The sequence below is a fragment of the Typopeltis vanoorti genome, chromosome 6, assembly GCF_054136105.1.
Source record: "Typopeltis vanoorti isolate ZY-2024b chromosome 6, IOZ_Tvanoo_1.0, whole genome shotgun sequence".
NCBI classification, from domain to species: Eukaryota; Metazoa; Arthropoda; class Arachnida; order Uropygi; family Thelyphonidae; genus Typopeltis; species Typopeltis vanoorti.
In genome coordinates, this window is record NC_143554.1 from 83,972,256 (window position 1) to 83,987,189 (window position 14,934).

At 34.9% G+C, this 14,934-nt stretch overlaps 1 protein-coding gene across 1 annotated transcript in view; it reads left to right on the forward strand.

The window, feature by feature from the left end:
• LOC150105645 (nucleolar MIF4G domain-containing protein 1) overlaps positions 1-14,934 on the forward strand; it is a 189,641-nt gene that overhangs the window by 16,850 nt on the left and 157,857 nt on the right. The window contains exon 4 of the mRNA XM_090394970.1: positions 12,529-12,859. Within this exon, the coding sequence (XP_090251096.1) occupies positions 12,529-12,859 (331 nt within the window). The remainder of the gene's footprint in view (positions 1-12,528; positions 12,860-14,934) is intronic.

Here is a 14,934-nt window from a genome sequence, read left to right on the forward strand (position 1 = left end):
AATAAATAAAAAAAGGAGGGCACTACTCCCATCAGTCCACATAGATCTTGGTTGTCTACTGGTCACTTTTTTTTTTCATATTTTTCCTCTCCCATTCTGTTTACAAGATTATATCACTTGAGAACTTCATTTCTGTATACTTACATCAAGTTCCTTTCTGATATCTTTATTTTTGATATGATTTTGCCATTGATGTTATCTGTTTTGTTCTCATTTTTCAATGAGAAAATCTCAAGAACTCATTTCTTTGGTTTTCAGTCTCTGATCAACCTTTTATTTCTAACCCAACTCTCAGATCCTTAAGTTAAATTTGGATTCAGTAGTACTGTCACACACACACTGCTGACTTTGTGATTCAGCTAATTTCTTATTTCATATAAATTTATTTATTTGGCTTTCTCTGCCACTATACCAACTTACTTATTTTTGTTGTGATCTTTAATCTGCCATCTTTATGAAAAATTTAGGTACAATTTTTAGTATTGTGCCAAAAAAAATTATTCTTTTGGTTTTCTGTTTTCATAGTTTTTGTCTTTGTATTGTTGATTTTCATACCAGACTTCATTATTGCTTTTATTTTAAAGATTCTTGAACACTTATACTGGATTTATTTAGGGTTATAACATTGCCTACATAAAGTAAAGTAAAGTGCTAAGTTCATCATAATCAAATTCCTGCCATGTACCCTCAAGGGGTATACAGGATATGATAGTACTACATGAAAAATTTACATCATTACTAACTTCCTATCTACAATTTTCCTCCAGATCAGTCTGTTACTTGTCAAGACTCCAGTATTATCAGCTCTTATATTTCTGTCGTCTAAGGCACTTTGTACCATATCAATCCACCTATATCTTGGTCTTCCTCTGGGTCATTTTCCTGCCAACCTGGCAGAGAATACTTGTTTTGCTAATCTTTCCTCACCCATTCTTTTTAAATGACCATACCACCTGAGATTAGCTCTGCTAACACATTCCTGAATGCTGACAATGTCAAGTTCTTTCCTGACATCCTCATTTTTAATATGATATTGCCATTGATGCCATCTGTTCACACCTCTAATCTTTCTCAGGATTCTCATATCTGTGGTCTCTAGTCTTTGATCAAGTGTTTTATTTCTGATCTAGCTCTCAGATCCATAAGTTAAAACTGGTTTGAACACTGTCTTGTATACAGCCTAATTTAGTGTTCCGACTAATTTCTCTCTTATTCCATGTGAATTTATTCAATTGACTTCCTACCATACCAGTTTTGTTGATTCTCTTGTCTATTTCTTTACCATCTTCACTAAAAATTGTGCCTAAGTAGCTGAAATGTTTCACTTGTTCCACAGGTTCTCCGTTCACATTTGTATCGTTGAAAATGTTAACTCAGTTGACATTTTCAACGATTCTGCCTATTTTCATTGTCTTTGGCTTTTTATTGCTGACCTTCATACCATATCTATTACAACAGTTATTCAATTTAGTCAAGGAATCTTGCAGACTTATAGCGGATTTATTGATAAGTAGAACATCGTCTGCATAAAGCAAAGGACTGACATTGACATCTCCAATTTTGATATCATGTCTAATACCACTTTCCTTCATAATGTGATCCATATAGATAATGAATAACAGAGAGGGATAATGTACATCCTTTTCTCACACCAGATTTAACATTAAACCATCTTCCTGTACTTCCTTCAATTCTAACTGCTGACTTACAACTCAAATAAAGACTAAATATTGCTTGATATAATACCCCATTGACACAGTATAACTGTAGCGTATTGAACAGCTTCTCTCTTGGCACCTTGTCGTATGCCTTTTCCAGATCTACAAAACTTAAATAGTGTTCTTTGTTATATTCCCATGATTTCTCAACTATTTGTTGTAAAGTGAAGATCTGATCCTGACAGCCTCTATTTGGCCTGAATCCAGCTTGTTCTTCACCAAGCTTTTCTTCCTCGATTCTTCTCAACCGTTTTTCAAGTATACTTGCATATATCTTACCAGGAACACTCAGTAGGGAAATACCTCTGTAATTCTCACATTCAGTTTTATTTCCCTTTTTATATATGGATACTATGAGAGCTCTACACCAATCATTGGAAATTCGTCCCTCTGTCCAGGTTTTCTGAACTATGCAGTGCAGCTACTGTAAGACTTTTATACCACCATACTTCAGCATTTCTGGTCGAATATCATCTACTCCTGCTGCCTTTACACATTTCAAGCCTTTGGCTTTTTCTACTTCAACTATGGATATGTATTCCTGACTGTATGCCTATTGAGTGTTTTTTGCCACTGTGCTTATCACTGCTTGTTTCATTTAGCAATTTCTCGAAGTAATTACTCCATACTTCAAGGATATCTTTTTCTCCAGTTTTCATGTCACCTTTATCATCTCTAACTCCTTTTACAGCACTCTTTCGTCCATTTCTAAGCTTCTTCAACAACCTTCAGAATATCTTACCACCTTCCTGATATTTATTTTCTATGTTCTTGTCAAAGTTCTCCCATGACTTTTGTTTAGCTAGTTTTACACAGTGTTTAGCTTTCTTACATTTGTCTCTGTATTCTCTAAGAGCACAAGCTGACTTATTTGCCAGGAACATTTGAAATGCTTTCTTCTTTTCCTTCACTGCCTCTTTAACTTCCTGTGTCCACCATGGAGTTCTAATTTTTCTATCCTTGCAGACAACCTCACCACATGCCTCTCTGGCTGAATCAGTCAAGGTTTTCTTCAAGGCTTGCCACTGAATCTCCAAGGTTTGGTTCCTGTTCTCAAACTCTTTCATTTTTTCTTCAATAATCTTTGTGTATTTTAGTCTACAGTTCATATCTGAGAGCAGCTCAACTTTTATTCGCTTTAAAACTTACATGTTATTCTTTTCAATATGAAATTCAATTTTATCCAGCTCAAGACTAAATAGTGATCACTTCCGATTTCAAATCTTCACTCTCTGCACCAGGGAGAAAACATCGCTATTAACAATAACATAGTCAATGAGACTTTCTTATTTCTTGCCTCTTCTCTCCATGTGAATTTGTGCACATTTTTATGTTGGAATATGGTGTTACTAATAACCAGTCCATGTCCTGAGCAGAAATCCAACAGGTATTTGCCATTATTATTAGCTTTGCTCTTTTCTCCAAATTTTCCAAATATATTTTGGTATGTCTGACAATCATTTCCTACTCTGCTATTCAGATCCCCAACAAGGACTAACTTTTCCTTTTTTATTGTGTCAGCTGCTTTCTCTAAATCCTCAAAAAAAAATTCCTCCACTTCTACCTTAGTGGAACCTTTTGTGGGACGATTCCCTAATTTTCCCTAATATTCCCTAATTTTGATATGAGGTTTAATGGTATCTTTCTTTTCACCTCTGAATCAAAAAATTAGAATAATTAAAGAAAATGTGTTGAATGATTTGCAATTCTAACTTATTGCATAGAAAATAATTAATATGAATTAGCATAATCTAAATCTACATACTTTGTAGATTATATAATCATGTAAACATAAAAATGTAATACAAATTATAAGAAAATTGTTATTCGTAAACATTCACAAATTTAGAATGTTTAAATTGGTTCAAAATATTTGAATAATGTGAAAATAAATACACAAAAATTACATTCAAATGGAAACAACATGATAATTAGTACTTTGTTGCATCCCCCCCCCCCTTAGCTTTTATGACTGTTCGTAAAAGGTTGGGCATATTATTCATTAGCAGTTCAGTCTTTTTTTTTTTTTATCAAAATATGTCTTATCATATGGTATGCAGAATAGAAACAAGTTCTTGAAGATATTTCTTCATAATTCCCCACAAATTCTTAATGGAGTTTAAATCTAGTGAGTTTGCTGGCCAAGGAATTACATTGATTTGCTTTTCTTTGTGCCATCTAGTAGTGGTCTTGGAAGTGTGACAAGAAGCTGAATCTTGCTGAAAAAGGAAATCACCATCACATAAATCTTCCGATGCCAGTGACGTTAAGTGCTCAAGAATTTCTTAGTGCACTTTGGAATTGACTCTTCGTACACAATACACAGCCTACTCAAACCCTTTGCAGTCATACAGCCCATACCATGACAGAGGTTGCAAATTCACCAAACTTTTCATGCATTCTTTATCAAAAGCCTCTTGCTTAAGATGCCAAACATATATCGCTTGATGACTTGGAACACACAAAACATACTTTCACCGCTAAAAAGTACCTTTTTCCAGTCCTCTTGACCTCACGACAGTCTTTGCTTACACCATCACACTCTAGCTGCCTTTTGCTTTGAAGTCATGAGCACTTCCTCTTAGGCACACATGATTTAAAATCCAAGCAAAAGTGAAGTCATTCCAACGTTGTAGATTTAAACACATTCACATCTATAGCCTTTTTCAGATTATCTTGGAAGTAGTGGAATAAGCTACATTTCTGGCTTTTCTTACCATTCGCACTATAGGCTTACGCTGCATAAAAAAGTTCCTTAAATTGTTTATGTTATCACATCGTGTGGTACTTTGTATATAATTATTTTACTGCTTCCTTACTTGCCGATGCTAGCATTATGTTTCATACCATTAAATTGTTACAGGGAACTTATTTTTGAAAAATGCAATTATCTATCATATGGTCTCTGCTGACTGCCAGCTTTACCCTAAACATGGTGGAGATGATTGGTGGTGTTCCCTGTAACAATTTAATGATATGAATACCCTAAACAACTATGAAACAGTATTGGGGATTTCCAATCCCATACATTACTGGCTTCTTTGAACCAATCCCAAGAATCCTAAAAAAACCAAATGCAATTTAATGGCTACATTCATTGGTTTCATCAAGCTCTCCTGTTAGTTCCCATCTTATATGATAAACAATCTCTTCTTTCTCTTTCTGGCATCTACTTAGTTCCTTGTGACTGTTGCCTTTCCTACTTCAGACAAACTGGACATTCTGCATGGAAAGGATTATAGGAATACCAATCTTACATCATTAATAAGAAATCTTGAGAGATCTGGTCTGAAACATGCTTATTCCATCAGTGCTGCTACAAGTTCAAATGTTTGTTTGAAAAGAGTGCTGAAACGTTTTTCTCCATCATTCAAACCTGAATGAGAATGACTACCTTTCCTTACTAAAGATATGGTAAAGAACAAATGAGACATTATTAATAATTTTTTTTAAATAAATTGTTCTCTTTCTGACTTGTACTCAATTACCATATACGACTGATATTTACTGATATATATATATATATCACTGTAATTTTCAGGTTGAAGTATCCAGCTGTTAAATTTGAATACTTTATTCATCCTTATCCTTGTGTTTATGTGTTGTTTCATCCTGATTTTTAGATATTCCATAATGAAGGAATATCTAGAGGATGTTCTGCTAGCTTTGACTTGTCTTGAACATGATTGTAGATTTAATTTTTTCGATTTTTCATGGTGGTGGTGATGCAGATCTACCTGTCTCTCCAAAGTAAACTAAGCTGTACACAAATGGAAGTTTATACACTCCAGGATGTGCAAGAGGATGAAACGAATCCTTAGGAGAATGGATGAAGATACTTTTTTTTATTATTCTTTTATTTTTTTTATATAAGCCCCACACATGATAGGTTTCAAGATCTGTGACATGACAGTACCATGTTATTGGGGGAAGACTGTTCCGAAGAGAAGAGGTGTAGGAAGTTGGGTCGATGAGTTTGGACTCAAATTGTAAATGTATATTGACTGACTGTTGCTCATGTTTGTATATGAATACAGGAAAGTGGAGGGATTGTAGCTGGCAGTTCAGAGGAGCAGTGCTCATCAAAATACCTGTAAATGAGACATAATGCAGCACAGAACATCTATGGGAAAGTGGAGGAAGACAATCGAGGAGGGGGGAGGGCTTTAAGTGAATTGCTCACTTCTGTGTATGATTGAGCATTTTGGGGGAAGTTTTAGGTACACCAACCCAAATGTGGAAACAGTTTTTCTAAGGTTTGTTGGATTTGAGCTTTATAGAGTGTCAGGAGTTGAGTAGAAGAGAACTCTTTGGAATGCAGAATACCAGGTGTTTTGGAGGTTGAAGAATCTGTGGGCTTGAAGTGTTCATGCTAGGATAGATTGGATGTGAGCATTAACCCAAGGAGAAAGAGCTGGTCTGGTTGGCAAGAGGAATGTTGTTTAAAGTGAGGGATATACAAGACTACGTTTTGGTGGCATTAAAATTCACCAGGTTAATATCACTCCCACTTGAGAATGTTTAGGATATTGGTTAAAGAATATCTTGAAGTGTGAGTTGCTGAACACTACAAGGTTTTAAAAATGAAAGAGTGGAGTGTTATGTCATCAGCAAAGCTATGAATAGGACTGGATGTCAGGGAGGGAAGAACATAGGTGACAGTACTTGAGCTCTGATGCATACTAGCATTAATTGAGAAATCAATGAAACTATCCACAATAACTCATAGTGAATGACCAGAGAGAAAGTTGGCAATCTATTTGCAAAAGGGGACAGGGAATACCTTAAGATGGTAGCTTAGTAAGAAGACCATGATTGCAGATTCAATCATGCCTTGGAAATGAAGAGTGACCATTTGAATTTCTGCAAATTTTTCCATGGCTTGCAGCCAAATCTAAAGGTGGGTGAGGTTAGCAAGGAGGTCTGCTGTGGAACAAGAATTGCAGAATCCAGTTTGATGATTATTAAGTAACATTTGCTCCACTGCTTGGAGACATGGTCTCCAAGCAGTGGAGCAACACTATTGATGACCTTTTCCATAAGTATTGAGGTCAGAGCAGGGTGATAGTTTGATGACTGACTTTTATCTCCCTTTTTGGGAATAGGATGGATAAAATCTTGCTTCCAGGCTCTGGGATGAGTATGACAGCTTGAAGAGAATGCAGGATGGGTGCAAAATTCTGTAGTACAACTGGAGGAATACCATCAAGGCCAGGAGATTTTTAGTATCAAGGCTGCTGAAAAGTTTTGATGTCCTTCTGGTGAAATATCAGAGGGGACATACTGAGGATAGTTTGGGAATGATGGGAGGAATTCTGCTTTAGTTATCTATGTGAGAGTTGGAGGTAAAAACTGATGCCAAGAGGTCTGCCTTTTCTTTGGGAGATGTTGACTATACCATCAGGATGTGAAAGAGGTTGAAACATGGAAGGACAGAAGTTGCATCCCTTAGCCTTGGGAAATGACCAGAAGGCACGACTGCCATTAGTACAGGAGACAAGCTTATTCCATTTGACCCTTTCAAAGTCTGCTTTGGATTAATGATTTCTTTTTTTGCGAATTGGGATGTCCTGAAGGGCATCCCAGTTGTAGTACCACAGGATACAAGGCTGTGAAAGAGGAGTTCTAACAACGATATATTTGGAGTGGGAGCTAGTTAAGAAAAGGTCCAAGGTGTAGGAGAATGAAGAGGATTATCTCAAATTTTGGTGGGTTTGTGGACAGTTTGTGTTAAATCATTACTGATATCAAACAGTTTGGCTTCTTTACCAGCTTGGTCTGTATAATTGGAGAAGGGAAGCCAGTTAGAATTGGGGACATTGAAATCGCTAAGGAAGATTATCTCACTGTTATTATTATTATTACGTGACACCTCCAAGAAGTCCAAAGACTCGTTGAGAGGGCACCTACTCTACAACTCTCTGTCTCCACCATCTACTGCTGACCAACACCACCACTAGTATTTTTTGTCTGTAATTTGCGTATGTCCTAAAGTGTGATCAACTTTCAGAGATAGGTAGACAGAGAGTCATCGGAGTTTGGAGAATGGTAGAGGGAACAAATTAAGGGGATAAAGTTGAGGTAGGGAGATCTTGAGCCAGAGTTGATCATATAACGGTGATACCAGGTCCGATAACTTTTGGCATGGAATATTAGACCTGACAAAAGCACAGGTTCCACTCTTGTGAAAGTCATCGTGGAAGATGTAATTGAATAAAGTTGTGGTGAGAAGTTGTAGATAATGCCAGTTGTGGTTCAGTGATAAATAGTATGTCAGGTTTAGATGACTGTATGTGGTGGTGCACATCATTGATATTGGAATTAAGACTTATGATGATGATGGTGAAGTCAATATAGATTTTTTCATTGTGAGAAATTTTGAGTTTTGGTTTTTTTTATGTATTTTTTTCTCCAGTTTTTTTGAAGTGATTTTGGTGTTTTTTGAGGTAGTTTTTTTTTATATGCAGTAACTCTGGGATTTTTTATGTTATTGATTATTGTCATGAGCAAGAACAAAATGGGAAAATTAAAAAGTATGGAATATGCAGTCGGGTGAAGGACTCAGGGGTTCTGTCCCTCACAGGGAGTAACCAGACTTTAGTCCAAGTGTGGCCTCAGACAGTGCCCTGCAAGCTGCTTACCAGATTCCCTCCAGGCACATCATGCAAAGTAAGCAGCAGCAGCATTATTATTTGCCAATTTATCGAGAAGTCTTCTGAAGCATTACCATCAGGTTCGGTCCCATGTACTACCTGATGGCCAGCCTGTGGAAATTGTTTTACAGTTGTACCCTTGAATGGAAAAGGTACTGGTTTGATTAAAAGATCTGAAAGAGGGGAGCAAGAGTGGGGAGGCCTTCATCCACACTGCATACAGGAGGAAAAAATGGGGAATGACAAAAACTGTAAACCCTACACCAGTGGTGTTCAACCTTTTTTACTATGCAAGCTATTTTTCTATACTAAGTTATTTGGCGATCTACTCTCTTATATAGATCACTTTTCCCCAACCTGATATCTGATTACGCACACCTATGCAGTTAAATATGCTCACTCACTTCGGAGGACCCACTCTCCCAGTCCTAAAAACTTTAAAGAAACTAAAAACTTTATTTGTGTATTTAAAAATTTATTTATCACTTTTAATTATTTTAATACAACAAATGAAACAAATATATTGGAATAAAATATTTATTTCTCTATTTTGGAAAACCAAAGTTAGTAAAAACAACAGATTGATTACAAACTCACAAGTTACAGGAAATGCTGGTTGATTAAAAAAAAAAAAAAAAGTTAATGTGAAATTTGGCATTATTTGAACCTCACAATATTTTCATAGGTTGATGTGAAGAAGTGGCCAATCACAGACAATCATCCAAATGATCATTTGCAATTTGGTTTCTTAATTTATTTTTTATGACGTTCATATTTGAAAAAGCGGATTCTGACAAGTATGTTGATCCGAAACACGACAGAATTTTCCGCTCAGTATTAGCTAATATTGGAAATTTTTCATGTGTATACTTCCAAATGACTTCATTGTTTATTGATTTTAAATGTAAACTATTCTGAATGTTTATTATCTCAAGTTCTACTTCAGCTTGTTTTTTTCAAACAGCCCACTAATTTTATTTAAAATTTCTGTGATGTTCAAGTTTTCTTGAAATGGATTATTGATAAAAGATACAATCATTTCAGTTTTATTAAAATATTTAAATCTTCAATTTATTTCTTCCTCAACTAATTCTATTTCACGAATAAATTCTTTTAAATTACAGCAAAGCATTTCTTGATTTTGTTCAAAAAATTTTAATAAATATGGGAGATGTCTAAATTTGCGGTCATTTATATTTTTCTTTAATAAAAGTAAGTATTGTTGGAAACTTTTTTTGAACTTAACATGTCAATTAGAGTTACAAGGTAGAGATAAAAATTTAACTGACATGTTAAGTTCAATAAAAAAGTTTCCAACAATACTTACTTTTATTAAAGAAAAATATAAATGACCGCGAATTTAGACATCTCCCATATTTATTAAAATTTTTTGAACAAAATCAAGAAATGCTTCGCTGTGATTTAAAAGAATTTAAATTGTATAATTTTGTACAGAAATCTACTAAAAATGATAAGTGTAACAACCATCTTTTATCACTCAATTGTGGATAAATACCTCCTTTTTCATCAAGAAAATTTTTTATATCATTAATTAATACAAGAAATCTTTCTAAAAATTGACTTCTGCTGACCCAGCGAACATTATTGTACAACAGAAGTTCCCTATCATCATCATCATCTGCCTGTAATTTAAATAACTGCCATTGCAGGGCTTTTCCTCAAACAGAATTTACAATTTTAAATGTAATATCCAAAACATCTTTTGTGTTTAAACTTTTACTACACAGTAGTACTTGTTGGTGGATAATACAGTGATATGTTAAAATATCTGGATATTTGTCATCGTTTTTACATAATGAAATGAAGCCTGATTTATTACCTATCATTGCAGTAGAACCATCAGTAGTAATAGACACAAGTTTAAAAAGCGGAAGTTTGTGTTGTTTCACAAATTCATCAAATGCCGAAAAAATGTCATCTCCCCTAGTCCTTCCCAATAATGGTATAATTTTCAAAAGTTCTTTACTTGAATAATCTTGAAATACCATGCGAATAAATACCATTAACTGAGCAATATCAGTGAAGTCATTTGATTCATCAAATTGTAATGAAAATGCAACACACTGGTGAATGTCTGACATTAACTGAGTATTCAGATTGGTACTTAAAATTTCAACTCTTCTCATAACTGTTATTCTAGAAAGTTGTAAATCTTTAATATTCAAAATGAATTCATTTTTATTTTTAAAATCAGAAAATAAAGATTCTGCTGCTGCAAGAAACGATTATTTTATTAACTCTCCGTCAGTAAAAGGCTTTTTTGCTTTTGCTAATAAATGACACACTTTCAAAGATACAATAGTGGCTGATATTGGTTTATTTATTACTTTCGAAAGCATATTTTGTTCTCCAGAAAGTCCTGCCTTTAAATTTATAATTTTTGATTCATGTATTTCGGAATTTGTGGGAAAATCTTCATCATATTTTGCATGGCAATCAAATATTATCTTTTTTTGGAATTGCTACAGATGAATTACAAATCAGACAACAACACTTTCCATTTACCATTGTAAAGAAATAATCCATTTCCCATTCCTTGTGAAAATTATATGTCTTCGATTTCTTTGATATACTCATGATTATACTCAAATTAAAAAAAAAACTTAAATATTTTATTAAAATAAAACATGTTTATAACTTATCAATTAGAAACAAAATAATGGTAAATCCAACAACAAATTTAGAGCAACTGAAATTCTAACAGTAGGAAGTGTGTGATGTAGTTACGCATAAACACGATTATAAACGAAATGCATATGATGTGCTTTGCTTATAATCGTATTCACTCGGCTCGCTGTTTGACTTCCACTGATCCAAATTAATTCATTTACCTGGACTTATAAGAAAATTACTGATTTGACAATTTTAACGAAAAATAAATAAACAATAGCAATACACTTAAAGAGAATTAAAAAATAATACAAAATAATGATAAATAAAATATTATGTTTTCAGTTTTAATTAAATTTGTAAGTAAGGAGGAATAAACAAGAGATCGACCAAAAATCCCTCTGCGATCGACCTGTCGATCACGATCGACGGATTGACCACCACTGCCCTACACTATAGATGAAACGTGGCAGATGCCTGCAATTCATGCCTACAACAAAGTGGGACGTGGTGTTTTACTGGGCCATGAATAACATCTACTACCTAGAGGTCTGGGTGGAATTTTTTCCGACTAGGGAAGGTATGCATTTAAGGCAGCCGTACTCACCCTGCCAGAGCCCTGTTTGTGGATAAAGGTCATACTATAGGAAGGTGGGGGATGACTTTGCTGGAAGAGGCTATATATATATTGTGCAATCACCTGCCCTTTATGGCCCTAACCAGCTGACTGAGGGGGTTTAAAAGTGACATGGAGATTATATTCGTGGAGAACTTGTCTTTTCCAATATGCTCTGAATATAAAGATTGGAATATTTTTGCTGATCGTGTGTGTTGATTTCAGGAAGGTTGGGGGTGGGGATTGTAGTATTTTATCTATTTGTAACTGAATAATGTTGTAACTGAGGTTATAATGGCAATTCTCAAATATCCATGCCTGCTGGGATTAAAATCCCCAGCCTGTTAGTTGGAGAGTCTCATGCTATCTATCTGGTTGGCCAGTCAGGTTGACTATTTTAATAGCCCCTCTATATTGTAATAATGTACTAGCCCCTTGTAACCAATGAGACATCATGTCCCAGATGGTGATGCCATTATAGACATTGTAATATTAGATGACTTTTATTAGTACATAATTATTTCACCTTGATAAAAGTTTCTTGTGACTTGTCGTGAAGCTGTATTATCTTTCAATGGTAAAATTCCAATTCATTTTTATTTGTTAAACTTTTCTCATAATTTGATATCATCTTTAAATCTACAATGATGATTTGTCTTTGTATATGCAATAATGTAGGCTGAAGTCTTATTATTTTTGTACATGGGAGGAAAAAAGTAATAGTAATGTAAAGTTCTTAACAGTTGTAAATTTTAACAATTATAATTTGAAATTATATATAGTCCATACTTAAAGATAATAATTTTTGGATTTTTTTATTAATTCATATATGTGTGTATATTTTTTTTTTTGGGGGGGGAGATACATAAATCTTAATGTAAACTGTAAAATCACTTAATGTTTAAAACAGATATCTTAGAAGTTCTTGAAAGTACCGATGCTAAGGAAAGGGAAATGGCTGTAGAGGAACAAGATGAAGAAGGTAATGAAGAAACTCATATTGATGAAGATTATTCAGATAAAGTGGATAATCAGGACTGTTCAGAGAAGCCTGAAATTTGGGAGGATATCTATGGTAGGCTTCGGGACAAGGAAGGAAATGTAATTAAAGTTGATTTGTCTGGTGATTCAGGAGGAAAATATTTGCCTCCTGCTAAAAAGCATATTTTAGATACGGTAGATGTTAATAAGAATGAAGAGTTAGCAACAGTAAGAAGACATTTAAAAGGTCTTCTTAATAGGTATGACTTTTTTTTCCCTACTATTATATGTTTGTTTTTAGTTCACTTCTTTTATAACAGGAATTAATTTTTTTAATTTATAATTTTGACTCTCATGCAGAGGTTGTGTAAGGGTCAAAACTAGATAGCTAAGAGAAGACCTTCACATAGTCTTTTCAAGAATGCAAAGAACTGACTGTTGCTCCTTACCTAATGTCCAGTATTCATCTTCTCATAGTGCACCATGTTAGTAAGTATGTACCTGGATACTGAACAAGTATGAAACTGAAGAAGTATTTGATAAATTGGGATTTAACTGACCAAACTATATTATTATTAGGGGTGCTTAAGGGTCAAAGCTGTATAACTGAGAGGAGACCTCCACATAGCCTTTAAAGGAATGCGGAGAACTGACCAGGGCTTCTGACCTAATGTCCAATCCTCACCTTCTCGTGGTGCACCCTGTTGGGTATCTACTTTGATACTGAACGAACGAGGATGGGCTGGCAATTTGGGATTTAGCCGACCAAATTGTATTCTTATTGGTTAAACCAAAATAAAAAATGATGGTACAACATGACAAAATTTCATGCCGGCTGGGGCGTCGCCCGGTTAAACAAGGCCCCCGTTGTTTTCGCCAGGGAACCAGGGCGAACAGCGAAAAGTCAGCTACTGGAACAAATCTGAAAACAAACCCCAACTCTACATCACCAGAGTCAAAGATCGGTACTATCAACGTAAGAAGCCTGAATGGCAAAGAAATGGAGCTAGCTGAGGAATTAGATAAGTACCAGTCGACATAATAGGGGTGACTGAAACAAAAAAGACCAAAACTGGTGAGATCTTTCTAAGCAATAAATACAAAATGTTATATTCAGGCAATGACAATCAAGGAAAAGAAGGAGTAGCCATAGTATTCAACACAAAATACGAGGCTAATCTTCTTGAATGGCAGTCAGTCTCAAGTAGAGTAATGTGGGCAAATATGAGAATGGGGAACTGGACAATGAGACTTATTTGTGCCTATGGTCCCACAGAAGGTTCTACTAAGGTAGAAGTGGAGGAATTTTTTGACGCTCTAGAAAAAGCAACTGACACAATGAAAAAGGAAAAGTTGGTCCTTGTAGGGGATCTAAATAGCAGAGTAGGAAATGATTGTGAGACATACAAAAATATTTTGGGAAAATTTGGAGAAAAGAGCAAAGCTAATAATAATGGCAAATATCTGTTGGATTTCTGCTCAGGACATGGACTGGTTATTACTAACACCATGTTCCAACATAAAAATGTGCACAAATTCACATGGAGAGAAGAGGCTAGGAATAAGAAAAGTCTCATTGACTATGTTATTGTTGATAGTGATGTTTTCTCCCTGGTGCAGGACACCAGAGTGTACAGAGGATTTGAAATTGGAAGTGATCACTATTTAGTCTTGAGCAGGATAAAATTGAATTTCATATTGAAAAGAATAACATGTAAGAAAGTTTTAAAGCGAATAAAAGTTGAGCAGCTCTCAGATGTAAACTGTAGACTAAAATACAGAAATATTATTGAAAAGAAAATGAAAGAGTTTGAGAACAGGAATCAAACCTTGGAGATTCAGTGGCAAACTCTGAAGGAAACATTGATTGATTCTGCCAGAGAGGCATGTGGTGAGGTTGTGTGCAAAGATAAAAAAATCAGAACTCCCTGGTGGACACAGGAAGTTAAAGAGGCAGTGAAGGAAAAGAAGACAGCATATCAAAAGTTCCTGGCAAATAAGTCAGCTTTTACTCTTACAGAATACAGAGACAAATGTAAGAAAGCTAAACAGTGTGTAAAACTAGCTAAACAAAAGTCATGGGAGGACTTTGGCAAGAATATAGAAAATAAATATCAAGAAGGTGGCAAAATATTCTGGAGGTTGTTGAAGAAGCTTAGGAATGGAGGAAAGAGTGCTGTAAAAGGAATTAGAGATGATAAAGGTGAAATGAAAACAGGAGAAAAAGATATCCTTGAAGTATGGAGTAATTACTTTGAAAAACTGCTAAATGAAACAAGCAGTGATGACAGCACAGTGATAAAAAACACTGACCAGACATGCAGTCAGGAATACA